Source organism: Geospiza fortis, unplaced genomic scaffold, assembly GCF_000277835.1.
Source record: "Geospiza fortis unplaced genomic scaffold, GeoFor_1.0 scaffold318, whole genome shotgun sequence".
NCBI lineage: Eukaryota > Metazoa > Chordata > Aves > Passeriformes > Thraupidae > Geospiza > Geospiza fortis.
In genome coordinates, this window is record NW_005054371.1 from 2,687,007 (window position 1) to 2,709,853 (window position 22,847).

At 36.9% G+C, this 22,847-nt stretch overlaps 1 protein-coding gene and 1 long non-coding RNA gene across 2 annotated transcripts in view; one reads left to right on the top strand and one right to left on the bottom strand.

Annotated features, from left to right (window-relative positions):
• Positions 1-10,528, top strand: part of GRK7 (G protein-coupled receptor kinase 7) — a 21,046-nt gene extending 10,518 nt beyond the window's left edge. Inside the window, exons 3-4 of the mRNA XM_005424678.3 lie at positions 5,028-5,299; positions 9,521-10,528. Coding sequence (XP_005424735.2) covers positions 5,028-5,299; positions 9,521-9,863 — 615 coding nt within the window. The 3' untranslated portion in view covers positions 9,864-10,528. The remainder of the gene's footprint in view (positions 1-5,027; positions 5,300-9,520) is intronic.
• Positions 9,165-22,847, bottom strand: part of LOC115948291 — a 19,672-nt gene continuing 5,989 nt past the window's right edge. Inside the window, exons 2-3 of the long non-coding RNA XR_004082121.1 lie at positions 18,150-18,217; positions 9,165-9,235 (exon numbers count right to left, since the gene is read on the bottom strand). This is a non-coding gene — a long non-coding RNA (uncharacterized LOC115948291). The remainder of the gene's footprint in view (positions 9,236-18,149; positions 18,218-22,847) is intronic.

Here is a 22,847-nt window from a genome sequence, read left to right on the forward strand (position 1 = left end):
GCTGGACAAGAGAACAAAGCAGGCAGTGGCACCCCTTGGAGGAAGGAAGGACCGAGCCCCAGGAAACAGCTGATAGAGCTAAACTCAGCTTGTTTTTTTTCCTCTGTTCAACAGTTCTTGTGCCATGGCAAACAAAAGATAGACATTCTGATTTGCTTTACTGTTTGGTTTGTTATATCAATTGAGTTTGTTTTGCAGAGATCTGTGGGAAAAGGTAGCAAGATCTAAATCCTAAATCCCATTTCTCCCCATTTGCCTGTTTCTGTGCTGCTGAAAGCTCCAGAGCTGTCTCTCTGCTGCCTGCACCTGCTGGAAGCTGGCACAGGGCGCTGTGGAAGGGGCTGTCCCCTGTCAGAGGGATGTGTGAGCTGCTGCACTGCGGGCCTGGTTCTGCTCGCAGCTCTGCTGTGCCAGGTGCCCCTGCACTGCGCTGGGGTGCGAGTGCACTTAGTGCTGCTCAGCATCACATCTTGAATTACTAAAAGATTATAATTATGTGACCTTTGAAAAATTTATGCAGGATCACATTTCATAAAAGAAACATTTTTATACTTTCAGATGAGTCATTTCTACTATGCCCTGTCAAATCACTCTCAAAGCAATAATTCCACTCAGTGGAACTTTGCTAATGTAGCCAAGGGCAGCATTTGCTCATTACAGTTTAGAGGATTACCGAAAAATTGTCTTTGGGTTGTTCTCAAGGTAGTGAAATAAAGGGAAAGTAGATCTGTGAACCTTTTTCAAAAGCAATTAAAATTTAATTTACTTAAATTTATTGACTGTTTGTATAATTCAAGCAGCATGTGCAAGTAAACCATCCTACTTATCACAAAAGACAGTATTAGATGGAGAGCAAGCGAAAAATAGCTAGTGTTGTATTGACTATGCTTTAAAAAGTTCTGTGTCTCCACAATGGCATAAGATTTCTGTCTCTAGTAAAAAGTTGGGATAATATAACATTCTTTGTCATCTTTGTGATATTTTTATAAGATGTTTCCAGGTCAGTGAAGGTGTAATATCATGTGTTTGTGTCTCTGTAAGATCACTTGATTAGTTAACATATATGTTCAAATGGTTCCTTGTGTTACCAGGAATTATACAGGAAAGAAGAGAATAATGTGCTTAGTCTCAGTCAAAACCCAGTGAACATCCTAATGGTATAGAGTTGACAACAAAGGAATTAACTTTGAGGTGGGCTTTTTATTTCCTCTGTTTCCATTAAAAGAGTGAAACTTGTCCATGTAAAGCAAGATCTAGTAAGAAAAAGTGGGTTTTGTTTAATATACAGCTTCTGAATTCACTTATCAATTGTACAGAATGAAAACCTCTGCAAAATCATACAGACCTACTGATTTTTTGTATGATGGACATACCAGTGTCCCATACTTGGAGATATCCGTTCTGAGGCATGGTCAGATAATTCTAACTGAATTAAATATTCAATACCAGCCCATGGGAAATAGACCCCTTTAAAAAAATAATGCATTTATCTTTTGTGGTAGCTTTTAATTTCTTTGCTTTCTGTCCTTTTTTTTTTAATTTTTGCACTAGAATGTAATTTACAGTATACTTATTTACTCCACACCTGCCAAGAATAATTTACTTTCCTTCACTTTTGCTTTGGGAATCAGTGTATAAGTTTTCCACCTAATATAGTATTTTTTTGTTTCACTGCTAATGAGAGTTGTACAGTTTAGTAACTCCCTTCACAAAACTTCTGTTTTACCTCCTCAGATAAACCTCTCCTGAGGTTACTGAGGCTGCCTTTCCTGTTGCCCTGGGATCTCTGTTCCTGGAAAGATGATCTGATTTTTACATCTTGTTCTCCATAATGATTAGTGTAGGGATGTTAGGTATTACCTTCCCTCTAATGCTGCCTATTCTCCAAAGATAGAAATAACTCTTCATTTGAAGGATCTATGTCCTTTCAGGTGCTGCATAATTCCTTATTTGTTTTCTCTAATATGGCAAATGCTAAAGGCTTTAGTATCTTTCTCCACAAATCATTTTGCCAAAACTACACATATAGAGAAATAGGGGGGAAAAACTAAAATTTAAGCTCTTTTCTTCCTTTCTTCAAATTCCTGTTTTGATAAAAATAAAGTTTTATCTATTTCTCCCTCCTTATTGTTTTTCTTCCCCCTTAAAAATCCCTGTTGACTTGTGAAATGTGTTTGCTTCTGCTATAAAATTGTCACATTTTAGAGGGTTTTAAAAATCTCAAATCTTATAAGATCAGGTTTAGATTCCTGCTTCTTGGCTTGTTCCTTCATTGTGAATAGAAGGACAGCTTCAGGGTTGGGAGAGTTTTGTTTTTAGATTCAAGTTTGGATGAAATTCTATGAGAAAACCAGTTCTCATTAAATTCTGAATTGAAATGGTTTGGCATATCAGAGGAATGATATGTTTCTAGACTTCCTCAGATGGAGCTGGATCAGCCCAGTAACAGCTCAAGATTCCAGAGCTACTAATTTAGAGTGTGGAAGTTTAGTTCTTGTTTGCGTTTAAGCTCATCCACAGCCTGTCACTTTAGCCTGAAGGGAGGCTGTTGTTGGTCCATTCTGTTTTCTGTAAAGTTGTGGTTGTGCTGTCTTTGTGGTCTGTGGTGATGGCCTTGCTTTCTCTGTTCTTGGGAAACACAAGCACCATGTCAAACTAGGGTGTTCTTCCAGATGGTGTGTCCTGCTGGAGGCTGTGTTGAAAATGCCCATGGAACAGACTGAACTTACTTGGCAATTACTTCTTTTGAAAAAACAGCTGTGGAAGAGAAAATGCAAGTGGAAGGAAAGAGACAGTGTGAAAGGAGCTGCCTTGAGACACATCTGTGACAGTAGATTTCTGACTTTTCCATGTCAGATGTATCCAGGTTCTGAATGATGATGCTAAGTCGCAGCAAAGTAATCTCTTATCAAAAGGACCATATTGTGCTGTCAGGGCACATTTTGATAATAATATGACTCAATAGTTCTTCAAGGCATTAGTGCCCCAGCTTCATCTCAGTAAAAATAAGAATGTTTATTGCTTCCCAGAAGGAGAAAAAAAAAGCAAAGAAAAAAGAGTTCCAGAAACCTATTTAGAGCTGTGTTTACTAATCCACAGTGTGCTCTGTGTGCAAGCTTTTTATCAAAATTTCTCTACTACTTTCAACCTCTCCTCTCCCTTCTAGGTTTTCTGAGGCCAGATGGATCTGGGGTCTGTGGTCTGTGTTTGAGCATTTGTCCCCTTCTCTGAACAGAGCAGCAATCATACCTAAAAATGCAATACTGTCAGCATATCTCTCAATATTTTTAGTTAGAGAAACCCACTGTAAGCAGTGCAAATTGCCTGTGGGATGGTGTCAGTAGCTGCAGTGCCTGTGCTGCTCCTCTGTACTTCTGTAGCTTTAGTGAGAGAGGCAACTGTTCACTTTTAACCTTTCCTTTTGCTTTCAACCTGACTGATACTTTTGTTCTTCTCATTTCTGTTTTTCAGTCATATGGACGATTTTGGTCTATATCCTTAACAGCAAAACAAAACCCCAAACTACAAGGAGAGGAAATAAAGTGGATTTAATTTTCTGTCTGCTAGGCTTATGTTTTAATTGATGCTAAGATGTTCCCTCTTGCACACATTGTTTACAGTAGAGACATTATATGTCGTAATGTGTAGTGACGCAAGCTGAAGTTTATGAGGAGACCTGACTTGGAAGTACTGTGCCTACATTTGCAAAAATCAAAGGGCTTATCCAACCCTATAAAATAAAATTCATCTGTTGAGCTGTACTTTTTATAAATACAATTTGTCCAAATGAGCTTAGCTTTACCTTTTTCTAACTGTTTTGCTTTGGAGTGAATCTCTGTCACTGATTGTATTCTGATAGCAGTAATAATAACCATCTTGAGGAAGCTTTAGTGGGATTTTGCACAGACACAGTTTTTTATTTTAAATTGTTGTACTGGTAATACATCAGTCCCAGTATTTTAAAAATATATGAGGGGCTCAAGCAAATTCTGACGTGGTTATCACTGTTAGCTGCTTCTGGTAAATGCATCATAGAGAGCATGAGACACGGCAGTAAACGTGGGTTCAGCTGAGGAAATGCTGTTGTGATTGAAATCCCACATCCTCAGTCATGTAACAGCAGAGAGCAGAGAGAGCTGATCCCCCCCACTTCCCTCGCAGGTGAATCAGCTCCCTGGGGCCAGAGGCAGCAGGAGCTATTTCAGTCCCTGCAGCCTGTCCCCCAAGGGAAGGTGGCAGGGCTGGCTGGGCAGAAAGCAGGCACATGTCCCTCTCAAAGAGTGGCCATTTCTTCTTTCAGAGAAGGTGCCATTTGTGCTGTGAATAGTCTTTATTCAGGCATCTTTTTTTAGTTGGGAAGTATGAACTTGTTCCTTCACCTAAATGTGTGTAATTTATGAATTATAATTTCCATAGGTTTACTTTCTTACAGTGGTTTTTAAGAATTTTCCTTGGCCCTTGGTGGTAGAACATTTATCCAGAAACCAAGAGGGAGGAAGCTGAGAACTTCCTCATTGCATCTCAGCTACTGGCTTGATGAGAATTTTCTCACTGGCAGCAGAGCCCGGTGTTGGACCAATTACATAACCATTGCACAGGGTGGGAATCAGTGACTGTTTTGCCTGGGTTTTGTATTTTTTTAAATCTTACCAAGTTGATTGCTACTTGTGTTTACACAACAAAACTAAGAATATCTTCAACAAAAAAAAAATGGAGGAAGAAAGCAAGCTAGCCACGAATTTAAAATTAAACCACTTTTAGGTAGAAATTGCACTGACATTTCAACTTTGAAAATCATCTTTAAGACAGTTTTCTTATGTGCCCAGATGTTTAAAGAGAGATATAGTCCATGTCCTAAAAAAGTTATACCTCACCAATTCTAGATTAAAAAAAAGGTCAGGGTTTCTAGATACAAAATATATCAGTAGAATTTTTAATATTTTGGAAGAATTATAGACTAGTCTGTTTAACTGTATGCATTTCACTGCTGACATTGTAAAGTAAATCTGTCTGTGTGTTTGCCATAGGCTGGGACAAATGGTTACATGGCTCCTGAAATCCTGAAGGAAGAGGACTACAGCTATCCCGTGGACTGGTTTGCTATGGGCTGCACTATTTATGAGATGGTTGCTGGGAGAACACCATTCAAGGATTTCAAAGAAAAGGTCAATAAGGATGAGGTTAGAAGAAGAACTCTGGAAGATGAGGTGAAATTTGAACATGCCAGCTTTACGGAGGAAGCGAAAGATATTTGCAAGCTGTTTTTGGCTAAGAAAAAAGAGGACCGTTTGGGAAGCAGGTATGCCTTCTCAATCTCAGTGCAAGAGAAACTAAAGCTGCAAACAATATAGTTATTTTACTCATTGCACAAAATAGGTTAGAGCTTCACTTTCTGCAGAGTAATGAATTTTCCCTTTCACTTCTAGGAAGAGAAAGGTGGAAAGTATTGAAGATAATATGGAAATAAGGAATATTGTTGCAATAGTGTGATCATCTGTCCTCACTCCAGATGACTCATAGGAGTTGCCCTCTTGTTATTTTTTGTGTTAGACTTTATATAGTTGTGGGAGAAAGTCAAAAGGGTTTTTCTTACACATTCTTTCCTAAAGATCAAAGGATATTCCTGTGGACACCTGCATCCCTGCTGACTGAATGCAGATATTAGGCTGTAGTGCTTACTGGAATGATGTGGGCAGAAATCCAGATCTGCAATATGGATTCTTTTCCCTGCAGATATCTAATTTGTAAGGCTGCATCATTGGCTTCTTACTGAAGAGACCTTAACCCCTCTGTTTTCCTCAAGTGCTTTTAAAAAATGCTGTAGAAGTTCTGATCATCCTGACTCATCCCAGGGAGAAAAAGAATATTTGGCACAAATTCCTATAAAGCAAAACATTTCTGGGCACTTCAGAGGTGGCTTTGGGTTGATGAAGACTGGTAGATATATCCATGACTTAGCAGTTTGAAGGAACTGTTCAATAAGAAGAGAATTGCAAAGCTAAACCTTGTAATATTTAACTTGTAATAGCTCTGATCCCTCTAATATGTGTGTGTGTGTGTATAAATAATTTAGTGCATTTCTATTTGGACAGATTGCAGATCTACATTTGCAATATAGACAAATATAATAAAAATGTAAAAATCAATAGCAAACCAATAATATCTATCTTTAGAATACACCATTATTTGAATAATCTGTGAATAGAGATGTATGTATCAGGTGCTTTTCCAGTGTAAAGGTGGAATAGACAAAGGATCTCATTGCAAATGCAGAGATAGTCTTCTAAATTTATATTTCATAACAACGTGGAACAGTTTTTCAAAATGTTAGGCAAACATTTGTCTAAAAGAGTTAACTCTAATGAAAGAGAATAGATCATTAATACACATATTCTTAATATTCTGTTGCTAAATGAAGACAGCTACTCTTGTGCCTGATGAATTTTCCCAGCAACTGTGCAAGGCAGCAGAAAAAAGTTATTTTCAGCAGCACATGGAGTATGTTTAATACAAAATCTATATTGTTTTAGTATGTTTTAAAATTTTACTTTAAAAGTAAAATTAACACAAAATCATTCAGAGCTCTCTAAAAAGTCAGCATACTTTGCAGACATTTGGACTTACAGCACTTTGTGAAGTAAACAAATTTCAGAGTAGGGGAAAATGAAATTTAGAAATTGTGTGTGACTTGGTTTAGTTCATTCAGCAAGTCTGAAACAAAACCAGCAACAGACTATTGACTTACTGTAACCACATTGCCTTTTCCAGGGGAATAATTTACAATCTTTCTGTCTGCTTTTTGTTCTACAACTTCTCAGCAAAATGAGAAATGCGCACAGAAGGGTTAATGCACATAGTATCTTTAATTTTCTGCTGTTTAAGATACCCTTCCTCTGATGTGCCGTACTTGGAGAAGGCAAACAATAAATAGGATGTATACCGTGGGCATGATAGAGAATAAAAGCATGCATGAACCTCTTAAACAGGGTGATACTATTCAGGACAGCTGTGTGTTATGTAAAGATTAGCACTGTAATTCTCCTAAGGACAACAAGAGCTTGGGTTATCCACAGCACTGCCTGTTGCATAAGTTAAAGCTGCTCAAAGACAGCTTTATTTTGTACGCCTGACCTTTTAAAACACTCCACTCTTCTATTGAAGATGTGATTTCACTAGCTAACTCAGGGAAGATGTAGCCCCTTTTCTCCACTGAAGCTTTTTGAGATTAAAATCTCAAATCCTGAACCTGTAAAGTGTTTTAATTTTTTTTTAATGGAAGAATACAAAATTGACCAACTTCATCCGAGTTCATTTGCTCTTCTTATTAAAGTTATGTAAAAATGCAGTTCACAGAAGATGAGCTCAAGTTCATCTCCAGCTAGTTGGAAGATGTCTCAGTTCCAGTAGATGGCATTCATGTAGCTTTACATTTTTTAACTTTTTATGGTTTCAGGACACAGAAGGCTGCAGCAATCCATTTTGCAGCCTCCACCAGCTTTTAGTGCTTTCTGGTTTATGTTACAGAAAGGAAAAGCAAAATAAAGGGAGATTTTTGTGAGTGCTTCTGCCCAGACAGCACTCCTGGCTTACCAGTGTCCCAGGACACCAGTTAATTTGAACAGCAGCTGAAATGCATGTCATGCTAACAGTGAATGTACATAAATAACTTCAGGTTTCTCAAGTACTTGGTTATCACTGGCTAGGTAAGGTAGGAGATGATTTTGCAAGCCTATGGATATGCAGAAGTCAAGATCCTTAATCTGTACATTCATAATTTTGTTCATATGGTGCTTTGGGGTGGAAAGCATAATATTTTTCATTGCCCAGCATGCCTGGATGGCAGCATCTACCATTCTTCAGGTTGTGGCATCCTGCTTATTCATGGTGGTGTACAGTGGGTGGTGGCAGGTGGTGTCTTGCTCAGAAGAACTGAGCAGCAGAGGTGCAAAGTAACAATTTTCTAGCAAGGGGCTGAAAAGAGCAGCTGGTGGTTTCATCTCTGCTGTGCCCAGGGAGCACCAAGGCAGGCCAGAAGCACAGCAGGCAGCATGAGGAACAGGCAGTGGTGCCAAGGTGGAAGAGCTGTTCTGCATGCATGGAAATTAAGATTTTAAAAAATAAAGATTTTTCCATAATCACACAAATCTACTGCTTCTGTATGGTGCTTCTGCACATTTGTAAAGATAAAAACACTTGCCAAAGGTTTGCATTACATTTTATTCATAGAACATTGTCTAGAAATACAAGAGGTCTTGCACTTTGCTAAGTTTGATTTTGGAAGGAGGTTGGAAAAGAAAAAAGCTGTGTTAGGAACTACCATTTTGTGAGGCCAAAACACAGACAAATTTGATTTTCCTATATGACTGTTTTCAAGAGCAGTGCATCCATAAATAGTTAAACAAAGAATGCATAGGTGTGGAAAAGACAGGGCTCCTCTCTGCTCCTCCTTTCTCTAGAATTCCAGATTCAGACTTTGCATGCCGTGGCACTAGAGGCACAGTTCAAAAGCTGTGGTCTTTGGTCATGTTTCAACAAGCACACATTTGAGGCTCAGGTGATTTTTATCACCAGAAAATATCCTACAAGTCTCTCTACAGGTTTGCAGTGAAACAAGTCACTAGTTCTTTTATAGCTGAATTCTCCCTGAGGTCTGCAGTTGTTTTTTGTAAGATTTATTTACCTTAAGCATTTACAATTATTTAGTCTTTTCTTGTTTTTATTATTGGGTTTTAACTATATTAATAAAGGATTATGTTTGTGACAGTGGCACACATACTTTTGTTAATGTCATCATCTGTGAATCTCTTGCCTAAAAAAATCTTTCTTAATTTATAAGAGTAGTTATTTTGAATGAATTGTCACTATAAGTGGGATTGTTTATTTGAGTGACATAACTGAGTTTTAGGATATAAATGTGTAGATGCTTTGAATTAAGATAAAATGAGAATTGTCATTTGTCACCAGCTTCCTATTCAGACTATTGCTGCTCAGAGTCAGTCTACAGATGTATTAACCCAATATATACCCCATTCTAGAGTTTAATACATATTCTTACCCTCTAGTACAGATACTGTCATCCCATAGATACAGAGCCAGTCATTGAACTTCCTTTGTGGAATAGCAGATCCAAAACTCCCCCTCCCCTCTCTGCTGCAGGTCCAGTTCTGGTGGAATTGTAGCTTTGGGTGGGGTGTCCCAGATGCAGCACTGCAGCTCCGGCCTGGGCTGATTTACCCTGAGAGGTGAAGTAATAGCATCAGAATGTTTTCAGCTGCTCAGATTATGTTGTACAATGCAGCATTCCTTGGTTAGGAAAAAAGGAATTGTGTTGCATGACATATATATATATATCTATATATCTATATCTATATATATCTATATATATCTATCTATATCTCTCTATATATATATATCTATATCTATATATGTATATCTAAAGTACTGTCATGTACAAAACACAGACACTCCTGTGTCTCTCTGAGCAAAACCCACTGATGGACAAACTTTTGCTTTATTGCAGGAATGAAGATGATGACCCAAGAAAACACAGCTTCTTCAAAACAATAAATTTCCACAGGTTAGAGGCAAACCTTGTTGACCCTCCATTTGTGCCAGATCCATCAGTTGTCTATGCCAAAGATGTTGCAGACATTGCTGACTTCTCTGAAATACGAGGAATTGAGTTTGATGACAAAGACAAGAAGTTCTTCAAAAAGTTTGCGACAGGTGCTGTCCCTATACCCTGGCAGGAGGAAATCATCGAGACAGGACTGTTTGACGAACTGAACGACCCCAACAGAGTCGTTTCTGGAGGTTATGCAAACGGAGGGGAAGCTAAATCAGGAGTTTGTTTGTTGTTGTAATTATATCATTACCAAAAGGAGTAGAAACCACCTCAGAACTTTCCATATTCTGACTCTGTTTCAGAAACTGAGTACACTTGTTTGAGAAGAGCCAGCCAGTGTAATGTGACATTGACAGGCTATGTAGGACCAGCAGCTGAATAGACTGTATTATTTTCCTTTGCTCTAAGAAGGAGATATTTTTGTGTTATTGGATATGAATCAAATGAAGAACCATATTTCTCCAAGAAGCTTAGAATAGAAATTCTGAAATACAGAAAGCAGTGATAGAGTGAAGAGGCAGAAGCTTTTGAAAATGACTGTTACTGCTTTGAATACAATGAATCATTGGTTTTCTTTCTTTTTTCTTGTTATTTCTACTAACATTTCTTCTTTATTCTACGGTTTTCAGGAAGGATTTTTTAATTTTCAGGTAATCTCAGACAGTGGAGCTCATATACCCTGTCAAACTTGAAATCTTACTGGCTAGCCAGTCTGTCTGTTAAATTCTGTTAGGTTTTGGGTGGTTTATTGTAATATGTTCAAATTGTCATAAGATATAAAGAAAGCTCTACATATTACTTGGAACTAAGAACAACAGGATCAAACGCTTTGCAAAAGTGATTTTAATGGAGTGAAGACAAGATTGCAACAATTTAATGGAATAAAGCATTTATTTATTATTATTATTAAGTGTATTCTTATAAGTGATAATACTATACACAAAGAAAATATATTTAAGTAAATACACATTCTTTTTGGCAATTTTAAACTTTTATCAGATTTCCTCATAATTTTTTCTGTATTTTGGTGATAAATTAAGCTACAGATAGACCAAAGTCATTTGTAATTGATTTTTACAAGACATTTATTTCATTGTAATGTAGATTTTAATTCAAGTTGCAAAATGCATTATACTGTTAAGTGAGGTAATGGTGAAAAAGTTATGTATGCAAGTTGAAACTATCTTCAAATGTTTATTGATTCTCATGCAAATTTTGAAGTGTTTTTATTTTTCAATTTTATGACAACCTAAACTGAATTACTTGGGAATATTGCTATGAATACTTGCTACTGGTGAAGTGTATTACTCATGAGATGCCTCCTGCTCATTTTCTGTGATAAGAAAATAGGCAGTTGTTCTTTGCACAACTTTTAAAACTGACCCTGCACATGCTGGTCACTGTCATCTATCCAGCCATAATTTCCATTGACTGAAGTGGAAGTGGAAGCTGCTTCATTCCTTGGAGTCCTGGAGGCTGCAAATGTCCCATTTTCTGTTTTTCATACAGCAAACTCCGTACTGAACTCAAGGACTTCTTTTGGCTAGGCACTGGTATGAACTCACATGTCTGTTTCAGAGGAGGAAAACCTGTATATACAATGTCTTCTGTACTAAGGTCTGTCGTGTGGAGCACAGAGCATTGGTGTTTATAACCTAATAGCACATCCTAAACTCTTAAGTTTTAAACACTGTAACTGTTTTAGTCACAGCTAAGTAATACATTGGTAATACTTTGTGTTATTCTGAATAGAAAAAGAATTGCTCTTTTTTCCTTTTAAATTTGCTTTTCCGGTGCTTTATATACTTAATATTGAAGTGAAAAATCATGAACAGTTTTACTTAGGATTAGTGGGTAATTCTGTTCATGAATTATGAGCATAAAATTGTCTGCCTTTTGAATGGAGACTTTCTGTCAAATAATTTAAAACAATATAAGCTGAATTCTGGTTTTTTAATTGAGAAGGATGATCCTGAAAGATGGTGAAAAGCAGAGGAGGTTGAGAGAAGAGTGATGTCGTCCTGGCATGGATTTACAAGTGTGCTTCCACTGTTGACGTCCATTGATTTTATTTCTCATTGCTCCCACCTGTAGAAAGCTCTTACAGTGGTAGTAAATATACTAGAGTAGTATATTTAAGAAGCCAAGACAGAAAACTTTGTTATTATATGCATTTAAAAAAACCCACAAAGCGACACAAAACCCACAACCACCACCTGATTACAGCTCGGAGAGACATGTTAGTGCTAGTGGCATCAAACCTTTGTCCTGAATTGATATACCTCAAATCCATAGAAATGCTGTTTTAAAAATCCTCCTGGACCATAAAGCAGAACCATCCTCTGAAATGGCCGTAGGTTTTCCAGTGCATAACTGAGTTTTAAGTTGCCATTTGGAAAGAGGTTATGTATAGACAGAACCAGAATTTAATGTCTTGTTAGAATCACATATCCCCAGTGATAGTGGGTGCTGCAAGGCTGCATTTTTCCAAATGTGTTGCAATACTGAGATCTGTGAATTTGGGACACCACGTGAGCATAACATTGGGTTATTTAGTTTTAGAAATGTTGTGGTGTCACTAATCCCAGCAGGATGTGCATCAGTGAGATCCATAATGTTAAGTGTTTCATGAATCATTCAGAGTAACACATCAGAAGTCTGGTAATGCACAGTTTGGCACAGTGTATGACAGAGAGGAATGTGTTAGTTTGAAATATTCATTTTAATTTTCTAAATTCACTTTTCACAACATGGACAACTTCTTTTTGCACCTTGGAAAGGAGGCAGGGCAATTATTTCTGTATTCCCATTAGCACTTTCAGTGAGTCTTTTAAAAATTATTTTCACTTTTTTTTGAAAGAATCTGTGAAATACTTTGTTCTTTTCTTCTTCCTGCTACTGTAAAGTTCCTTGTTAAACTTTCAGGAGCAAAGTTCTTCTAACAACCTGCTTCACCTTAACAAAAAGCCAGCAATCCCAAAAGATTTACATGTTCAATGAATTGTCTTACTGCAACCAAAGATGCTACTTGTGTGAGTAAACTTAAATGAATATGCAAGTGTTGCAAGAGCAGGGCCCAAGTCAAAAGTAGTGACCAGGTCACTGGATGTTTATGACAGAAAATGAGGGATGACCGGGGGAGGAAAATAGCCATGTGGTTGTGGATTACTTGAGTTGTTGTGGCAAAAGGAAATTATGTCATTTGAAACTGCAATTTTTTTTCTTCTAGCTGTCTCCCTTATTCCTGCTTTGCCAATGTTGAGGTGTCTCACTTGGCTGCCTCATTTTCCAGCAGACAAGATGCATTTGGGTGCTAATATAATCTAAAAAACTAAAAAATTGTGAACTCTATTGCATTAAATGCCATTTGTGACAGGTTACAGGGTGCCCTGGCCACTCTGCAGGCATTGTACGAACAGTGCTGTCTTTGCTGCCATGTTTTACTCAGCCCAGCTGCTGGAACAGTTTGGTACTTCTGACTGTAGCAGGCTAAAATGTGAGATTCATAGTGATTGATGTGTTTGTACAAGAATATCATTTAAAGTTCAACAAGACTCCTGCTCCCTCTGAAAGGTATAAGAGAAAGACCTTTCCCTTGTATCTGAAGTCCAGATTTTCTTTGATACTACCTCTGTTCTCCTTACCATTATCCCCTCATTTCACTGAGCACAGAGATAAAATGATGCTTGTTATTAATATTAACCTAATGAAATCATTATTCACAGAGATTATTTCTCAGTAGCACTGACTACCTTCAGTTGTTTCATCACATAGGCTCATTTAGTCAATAAATACCTTGTGCTGCAGCAAGCAGTTCACTTTTATATTCCAGTATGAAATAGATTTAGTAATAGGAACCTGTGTGCAAATTCCTGGCACATCTTCAAAGTGGCATCTTTATTAGGGGAGGCTAAGAGCATTGTAACAAATATAATACTTGAGATAGTTATTTCTTCAACTATAAACTAATGCCAATACAGAAGTAAGATGAGATCTGTACTTAGAGCAGATGCCTGAAATTGTACAGTTGTAGTTATAAAGTTATGCATGGTTTTATATACTTTTAATATCATCATTTTTTTAGAAACAAAATGCTTATAATACTGTATTTAAAATATTGTCACTTTTACAGCTTTTAACGATATATCTGTAACATTTTTCTGATCTGAATATCCACATCTATGATGAGAATAAGTATGCTGACGTTATTTACCTTAAAAAGTATAAATTGCTTATTTAATGTTATAACAATAATTTTTATCTTTTTATCATTAGTTTTTAATACCAAAACATTTAATCTCTTTTAATACCAAAACATTTAATCTCTTTATGCTGTAATGAATTGTAGAAGTATTTTTATTATATACAATGTTTTTTCCTCCATAATAGGATTTTAAATAAGATCTTAGCAACTATGGTTCGCAGCACTATAGAAGCACTGAAAATCCTTCCAGTTCTGGGACTTCTGCTAAAAGCCAAGTGTACGTTTTCCTGTGTCAAACACATCCGTTTTGAAACCTGAAGGTGGAAGAAGGTACTGGTGCTTTCCAGTTTGAGACCTGATGTGTAATGTTTGTTTAAAGGTCCCCTGTGGTCAGGGCAGCTCAGGGAGTGCATTTGGAACTTTGTGGCACAGCAGCTTGGGGGAGCTGCATGGGCACAGTGAGGAGTGCATGGACAGAAACTGCAAACCAGCTCAATTCAGCACAGGACATTTTATGATTCAGCACTGCCTCATTACAGCAAGGAACACTCAATCTAGTATTTAATTTTAAAAAATTGACCAAAATAATAATGTTTCTTAGGAAATCATTGGTTGGCATTTCTCTTGAGTTTCACTTATATAACTGTGTGAGCAGAGCTAGTATAAAATTCTTTCCAGTTAGCACTCTTCCTTAGAGAGTGGAAAACTTTTTGGCACCTCTTGCCTAGAAAAGCGGAACAGTAAGAGCACAGAGGGTGTCACTGTGTCTCTTGGAATGCAAGTACCTTTATCCATGGGAAAACATGCCTGGTGATGTCTGTAGGTAGCACCCTTCTCCTGAGTTCCTTTCCTTTTATATGGCATAAAAGATGGTCCTTACATTTACCCCATTGTGTATCCTCTCCTGTCACCTGCAGAAAACTGGCACAATTGTGAATGAAGCCATTTCAGTTTTCAGGGAAACTTACTGTTACTTCTGGATCTTGGACAGGCTAAAGGTACCATAAACAACAGCTGTCAGCACCATTTAGCACTGACCCAAAGTGGTGAAAGGCTTTTGTGGGGAAAAACATGGGAAAAAAACCCTGTGAGTATTTTTGAAAGGGCTTCTGGATATGTTAGGTCTATTCCTTTCCTTTTGACAATTTTGGGGCAGCTGCAGTTAATTCCTCCCTTTCCTGTTGACCAAGCTCAAGCACAATCTGGTTTAGTAGTTCTTTTATCCCGTTGATGCTCTTTATCCATGTTTTACAATGTCTGAGCTTTGTTAGTTGGCCAATTCTTCCAAGTGTTTTGTTTTCTGGTTGATGTACACTGATATGGTGCTATTACAGTGTTTGGTAGAATGACTTACAAAGAAAGAAAATTTTCATTTTTCTTCTGTACACAAGCATTACTCGAAGTTAAACATAACTAATGAATTCTGACATGTGTTTTATCAGTTGCTCTTTACCAAACTTACATGTTGGCCTGTACAATTCATTGAAGTTGTTCTGACAGTTACATTTTACAGAGTGGAAAGATACAGCCAGGCTGAACGACACACTGTGTACATGTCCTTATGATGGGAGTTCCTCATGATGAATGTTTCCGTGATTCATGTTTTTATAAAGAATGCCAAAGGGATGACTATGGATATATCACTTGTCATAACTTGTAGTTCAGTTAACAATAGTGAAGTAACTGTTTAAAAAAACAGCTATTGTACAGGAATGTTCAGTTATGTTTGCTTCGCAAGACTTCAAGCAAGCATGACATGGGATGTGCTAGACATGTCTCGTGACTTTTGAATGGCTGGGGTAAAAGGGCTACTGCAAGTAAAAGCAGATTGGTGAATCACTCCTCCCTGCAAACGTTCCTGCAGCAATACATTCTGTTCCCACTGCACACCTTTTGGACAGCCTTGGAAGCTGTCTTTTAACTCCAGTGCTGCTCTGCAGTGCTCAGTCTGTGCAAATACATGGGTGCAACTACAAAGAGAGAAATTATTCCTATTCTTGGGACTTCTCAGAGGACACAGAGCAGAGCACAGCACTGCAGTGGTAGGAGGGCTTGAGCCTGCTGCTGGCATCACCAGCACGGAAGGCAGGAGTGGCTTTGGAAGTATGAAAGTGGGCAGAAGGAAGTCAGGTTTCATAATGCATGGAGTCACTTCAGTCCCATGTTGTGAATGGCTTCTCTAGACTGACAGTACAGCTATTTCTTGATAAAAATGGATGCTTGGAGTGGAACCAATGAGAAAATGTCTACAACAGGAGCAAACAGGAAGGCTCTAAAGCATTCCTTGTAGGAAGGAATTAAATTCATAGTAAGAAGTATGGATAATTATTATAATTACTAGCAATAATAAGACTAGGATCATAAAGAAGAATTGCTAGCACCAGTTACCAATTTAGCCTGTTACTCTGCTGCAGCTTGAAAGAGGCCCGATTTACAAACAAGGCAAAAGAATTCTGCTTCTGTTTCCAAAACATAATACCTTAAACAACCTTAAACAACAACAAACGTAATACCTTAAACCCCATGAACAATGTCTTGTTCATGAACAGGATGTCATGAACAAGAGGAGGAAACTGTCTGGTGAACTTGTACAGGACGAGTTGACAGAATAGTAATCTCCAGTATGGCATCTGGCCTGTAAATCTGTTGTATTCTATCCTAATTATGCAAGAACTGTGAATCTGGTTTGACAGAAATCATTAGGCAAAGTTTTTTCTGAAGAATAGAGGATTTTTTTCTTTCTGTTCTTTACAAGGTTTCATCCCTTCCTCCAGGCTAACTTCTATCCTATTCCCTAGTAGGACGTGATACATTAATGCAATTTTGCAAACAGATGAGAGAGGCCATTTTTGACCCCAAAATTGTGACAAAGTTGGTAAAAACAGAGCTACCTTGAGAAGATAATGATACATCAGTAATTATCTGGTGTCCAAAAAGATGAGAAATAGGAAATTAATATGTATTGAAAATTAGGCTGTAGTTTAAGAAATATTTTCTTAAGCAAAAAGGAGATATCTATCAGTTCCTTATTACAACTATTGTCCATGTCTGTAAATAAACTGTATCACTGTTGCAGGCTATTTTAATCAGCATCCACATAGAAATATTCATCCTAATACTAAGTAAGGTTTGAAGAGGCCAATTTAAATATCTTCCTGCATAGAGCAAAGGCAAAGACTTAATTCTGGATATTTGATTAGGACAGCTAAAAATTTCAAGTTTAAGGTATTGCATTAAATAGGATGAACTCTCTGAGAGGTTGTGAAAAAGTGTAATGATTCTACAGTTATGCATCTGTTGATACTCACATCTGGTTTTATTTGATAAATAGTGAAAGGAGCAACATTCTCAGTACTTTTTGAAGAAATGTGGGAAGCTGTGTTCTGTAGTTGTAATGCTCAAGTGCATCTTTTCATGAAGTACAGAGGAAGAAATCAGAAAATGTGCTCTTTCTAAATTGTAAGGATAATTTGTATGCTGCTTAAAATAAGCTGATAATGATATTTTGTCTGATACGACCTAAGAATTTTCATGCTTTCATTTTAATTTAAGACATCCTATAATGAGAGTTCTACTCTGTTAAATCAAGAAATGGATAAATGTTCAAATACTGGCTTTCCTACATTTCACCACCCCAGATGATTTTTCTCATTTCTGTAGTTCACATTTTTGCTCCTCTCCCCATCTTTCTGTGTCAATACTAAATCAAGATGTTGCATTATTTTTGGTGTGAATGAAGATGTGGTAAGAGATCCTGGATGAAAAGTCCTATAATTCATGAATTCAACACTCTAATCCAGGTTCTACTACCCATGAGAACGAAAACTGAGTATGTATTCTTATATTTGGTCTTTATAAAGGTTCTTAGGTTACTTCAGTTCCAGGCAGGGAAAGGAATAAAGAAATGGACAATCTCTTCAGAATTTTCCATATGCTTTGTTCAGAGAATGGCAGATCAAGTGTTTGAAACAAAGAAAGGAAGGAAACTTTGATTTCTTGCCAAGAGATTGAAACCTCCTGATCTTTTGCCAAGCTAGTTTATTTTGCTGCCAACAGTTTCCTCACCTTAAACAGCTCCTTTTCATCTGTAAAGCTAAGGGCTGTGAAAGAAACAGGCTCTGCAGAATGGCAACACTAAGAATCTGCCCTAGTTTATGTAGGGACAGATTCACTTTCCAATTTTGATATGTACCTGAAAACACAATTCTAAGCAATGAATCACCTCAGATTATTTGTAAGCAAATTTTACTTTTTTCTCCAAGTGCATCAAAGTTACTGGCTTTGTGAATGTTGATCTCTTATTGCAAGGGAATTACTTACTGCTTTTGCTATTGATTTTCAGGATTCCATATCTTCTGTAAATCCCTGATTTCAGGATTCCATGTCTTCTGTATTAAAAAAAAAAGTTGAGATTTACTGAATTTAAGAAACTGAACTCCTTTGAAGTGAATGCATCAGCTCTGAAACTTAATCTCCTTTAAAACTGTTGAGTTAGTTATGGTAGTTACACCATATCCTCAGTGGTTGTAGTTGTGATTTCAGTGCACTCTCTAAGCAGATATGCAGCACAAGTTCTTAGATATTTCGCTATTCCTTTTTCAGTGAGAAGAACAAGATGATGAAGATGTTTGATAAAGTCTGAAGTCAAAGGCTGGCCATGGGTACCATATGACAAGGTTTTTAGTTTTATTATGCTAATAGACCTAAGACCAGATATGTGTGATGAAATTATCTTCTGTGTAGTAATAGAGTACAAATTTTGCACACCCTTCAGTGTGTTGTTCCAATCATATTATGCAGGGTTAATTAATTGAGGACTTAATCATGTACAGGCATCTGTTTAGTCTTTAGCTGAGAGTAAAACAGAGGGAAAGTTTTTAATTGGAGAACTGTAAATTAAAACAGTAATGAAAACTACTAATTCTGAGGGGAGAAAGTTGTAATTTGTGAGCTGTATTAACAAACATATTCCAGTTTTTGTCTGGATGGACACAAGGATAATTTGTTATTCTGAGATCCAAGTAATGGTCAGTGTTCCAGACTGTAAAGTATTGTTCTGAAATGACCATCATATTGGTATTATCTGAAAAAAAGTCATTTTGAAATCAGTTTAAGACAGGATATGCAGGAGCTTAAATCTTCACTTTAATCAGGAGTGGCAGTAAATGCATGAATTGTGTTCTGTTCCTGCAATCTTCCGGTAAGGAGAAAAATAGACTCATTCTGTAAAGCTATTATTTTAAATGAACAATGCCTTTTTTTTTGTTCACAATGGCAAGAAAGCAAATGCTGCCTGAATCTTTCTTTTCTCCTTGGAAATACTTTCTGATTTATAGTAAATCAAGTGAACAACCCTCTGTATTAATTTGTTTTTTCCTTTATATAGCTAGCAGACTGCAATTAATGCTTCTCCCAGCAGAACTGATAAGAAAGAAGAAATGTTTCAGACTTTGCCACACATCTCTGGGTCACCTAGATGAAAATATTTGGACTGTTTAGAAGAAATGTATTTATTTTTTACAGTAAGTGAAAACTCTCCTGAAGCCTACAACCAGCAGGCAAAACCCAGGGCATCTAAAGTAATTGTACATATGAAAGCAACTGCAATGAACTTTTGTGTATCCATCTCTAGAGGGATGGTTTACCTACCAATTTCTCAGTTGCTTGACACAATTTATAGATTACTGCGCAGTCATTTGTATAGTTTTCTGTTTCTAGTGACAACACAAATGGTTTTGTCAACATAAAAGGCTTTTATTTCACTGGAGAAGCAAAGCAATGGGGAGGGAGACACAAGGAGAGCCAAGGAAACAGCTTGAGAGCACAGTATATGTGCCCAGAAGAACTCAATTAAAAATACTTGTTTTTTATAAGAGTCTCTGTGGTCACAGATGCTTATCTGTGTAATACTAAGAAACACCCTAAGGTTTTTTTGGGCTATTCTGCTGCTTCCAGTTCAGACTGCAGCATTTTTATTTACTTTATGCTTTATATTAACCCTTTTTAGAACAGGGAAATGTCTTAGACAAAGAAAAAAAACTATTTTTAACTATATGGTAGGACACACCTTTATGAAAAAACATTGTCCTTCTTTACTGACTTGAGCAAGAGACATGAGTTCTAATAAAAGAATAATTCAGATTCCAAGGTGCCAAAAGGATTTATTCTGAAATTAGTTGTTGAAAAGCAAAACAAGTAGTGTACTGAACCCTGCACTACTTGACTCAAGCTGAACACAAACTTAGAAAAGTACCATGGAAGAAGGGATTTTTTATTTAATAGGAATCTTAATCAGACCATTGTGTCTACAAACTGATTTATTATGTATTATTTGACCCAAAATAAGTAAAAATCTTATGTCTAGGAAACAGCAGAGTTATGTATCTCACAGGGTAAAAGCTCAGAACCAGCCCTGGAAATCTCTGTAAATTCACACAGAATCTCTGCATGAGCCAGAAGCAAAGCAAAAGCTACTAAAAGAAATACAGTCTTTGTCCAATCATTAACTTCTTATTTTCCACCTGTGCATCAATCGCAGGTTAAGAAGTCTGTCCCAAATTTATTAAAATGGAAAGACAACAATGATAAAAGTAAAATACTTACACCTTTGTAATTTAATGCAATGCAGGAAATTAAAATTAAAGTATGATTTTTTTGCATAGAGTTACAAGCTTTTTCAAAGTCAATGGCTGAAGATTGCAAATGAGGGTTTGTATCTTTCTGCTATGGAAAAGGCACTCATGGCAAAACCTAAATCCTCACTGGCTTCCCCCAAATCCAGAATTTCTTAGGTCTGTGTTCATGAACATTATTTACCAAGAATTGCTGACAATTCCTTATGCTGTATAAACAATTCCTCCTCCAACCTAAATACAGTTTCCAGTCAGTGGCTCATGTGCCTCCCAGTTTACTTAAGGGTATGTATACAAAGATAAGATGAACTGGGTTTGGATCTTGGTGGTATGAATCCTTAATGATTAAATAAAGAGACCTAATTTAAACCCAAGTTTTGAAATTGGATCTCCTTCTAAGAATATTTTAAAATACAGAACACATACCTAAAAGACACATATTACAGCTGCCCTACCTGGACTCCACCGTGGGTCTTGGCAATGATTTAGGAGCTAACCAAAAAAAATCTGCTCTTAGTAAGCTCATCCCAACCACTTGACAATTACCAAGGAGGGGGAGACAGCTATAATTGCATTTCATGGTCAAATTTAAGGTAGATGTTTAGTATTTCTTGTGTAGAATTTATTTGAACACTGTTTGGGGCAATATATAATGACTTTGAGTATGAATTCATTGCCTGTGATCTCGACAAATAACCATTTTCTCTGCAGCCACTTCAGTGTTTTCAGTGTGATTAACTCTGTATTTTTCTGTTGTACACGGAAGTAATGTCTCTCAAGTATTGGTTAATAAGCTCTAATAAGCTTGCTAATGACCTTTTCTATGTGCCAAATTTGAGCAGTCCATGTTGACATGAACTGCAAGGACAGCAGCTGTGCAGCAGCCTCAGCATTCCAGATGTGCTCAGTGCAGTGGCCAGCTGTGCTTCGTTTGTGTTTGAATGCTGAGAACACAGCTCTGCTCTTCACAGCTCTTATGAAACACAGTTCCTTCATCTGTCTCATAAATTATCTTCCACACCTGGAAGCTGCACTATGATTTCTGCCAGAAATCACAACCAGGTTTACTCCTTAGCATGGCTGTAAGTACTTTATTTTATCTCTTGTGGAATTACTTTTAAAAATACATTTCTATGGCCCCAGATTTGTTAACAAATAGATCTCAGGTGTAATCAATACATCCTTGTCTGAGCATTAGAATGCGCAATTATATTTGCACAAATCTATGCAGATGGGCTTTTATTATAAATTATCTTCTTTTTCTCATGATAGCAAACAATTTAGCAAATAAATAAAAAATGAAGATTGATGGTATTAGAACAAAGTGCCCATTATAATTACAGCAGCAGAGAACTGCAATAACAAAGATGTAAAACATTTCAGTCTTTTTTAATACTCAGAGTTTTCAGTTTAAGATTTTATTTCCTCATAGGCTCTGAGATTATAGCAGATCACATTTTGACAGGGTTTTCTTTTGATTTTTCAGTGAACTAGATCCTGCTCCTCCTGCTCAAACACTTCCATTCTTGTATGGCAGGTATCTCTCCCAGCATGGGAGGAAATACAGCAGCTTTGCTGATTATGTGAGCACTCAAGTGTGGATTTTTGTTGGTTTTGTCTGCAGTATGAATCTAAAAAAAACTTTGCCAAGGTGCCATGTTTTAAAAAATTTCTATTTTCCCATCCTCTTGTAGTAACCACTGTTGCCCTTAAAGTAGATAGAGATAAGTTAAAAGTTCTGTGTAAGGATAATTTCCTTCCTTTCAAAGGATTGCATCTGGCAACTGGAGGTAGAAGAAACATTTTCAGATTGTATTATGATTAGGAAGCAATGGAAAGGGAGGCTGGTTGTACATGCTTGTTCAAATGAGAGAATTTGGAAAATACGTGTAAAAATAATTAGCAGCCTTTATTGGTGGCCCTGTTGGGAAAATCTGCTGGCATTTACTGGGAATGAAATATGCAGGAGCCTGCAGAACCTAAAAGAAATGGGCACACAGATCCTATGGAAGTCCGATTCTTTTCTATTATTCCTATAATACTTTCTAATAAAATTATGCTATAGACTGTGGTGTATCTACTGCCTTTTCACAACCACAGATAGTTACAAATCAACAAAAATCAATTGCTGAGAGTTTATAATTCTAAGATGATTTAATAATTTGCTGTAAGGATAGTACAGTCTTACCAAAAATGCTGTAAAAAAGTCAGACCAAAAATAGACTAATGGTGGAATTCAGACTAGAAAGAAAATGCTGACTTTCATTTTTCAAAGTTCTCTTTTTTCACTTTCCTTTTCAAAAAATCATATAAATAAACAGATTAACTTCCTAGCATAAAAAGGGGATATTATCTCAATTTGTAAGCCTTGTGACTTTGTGTGGGC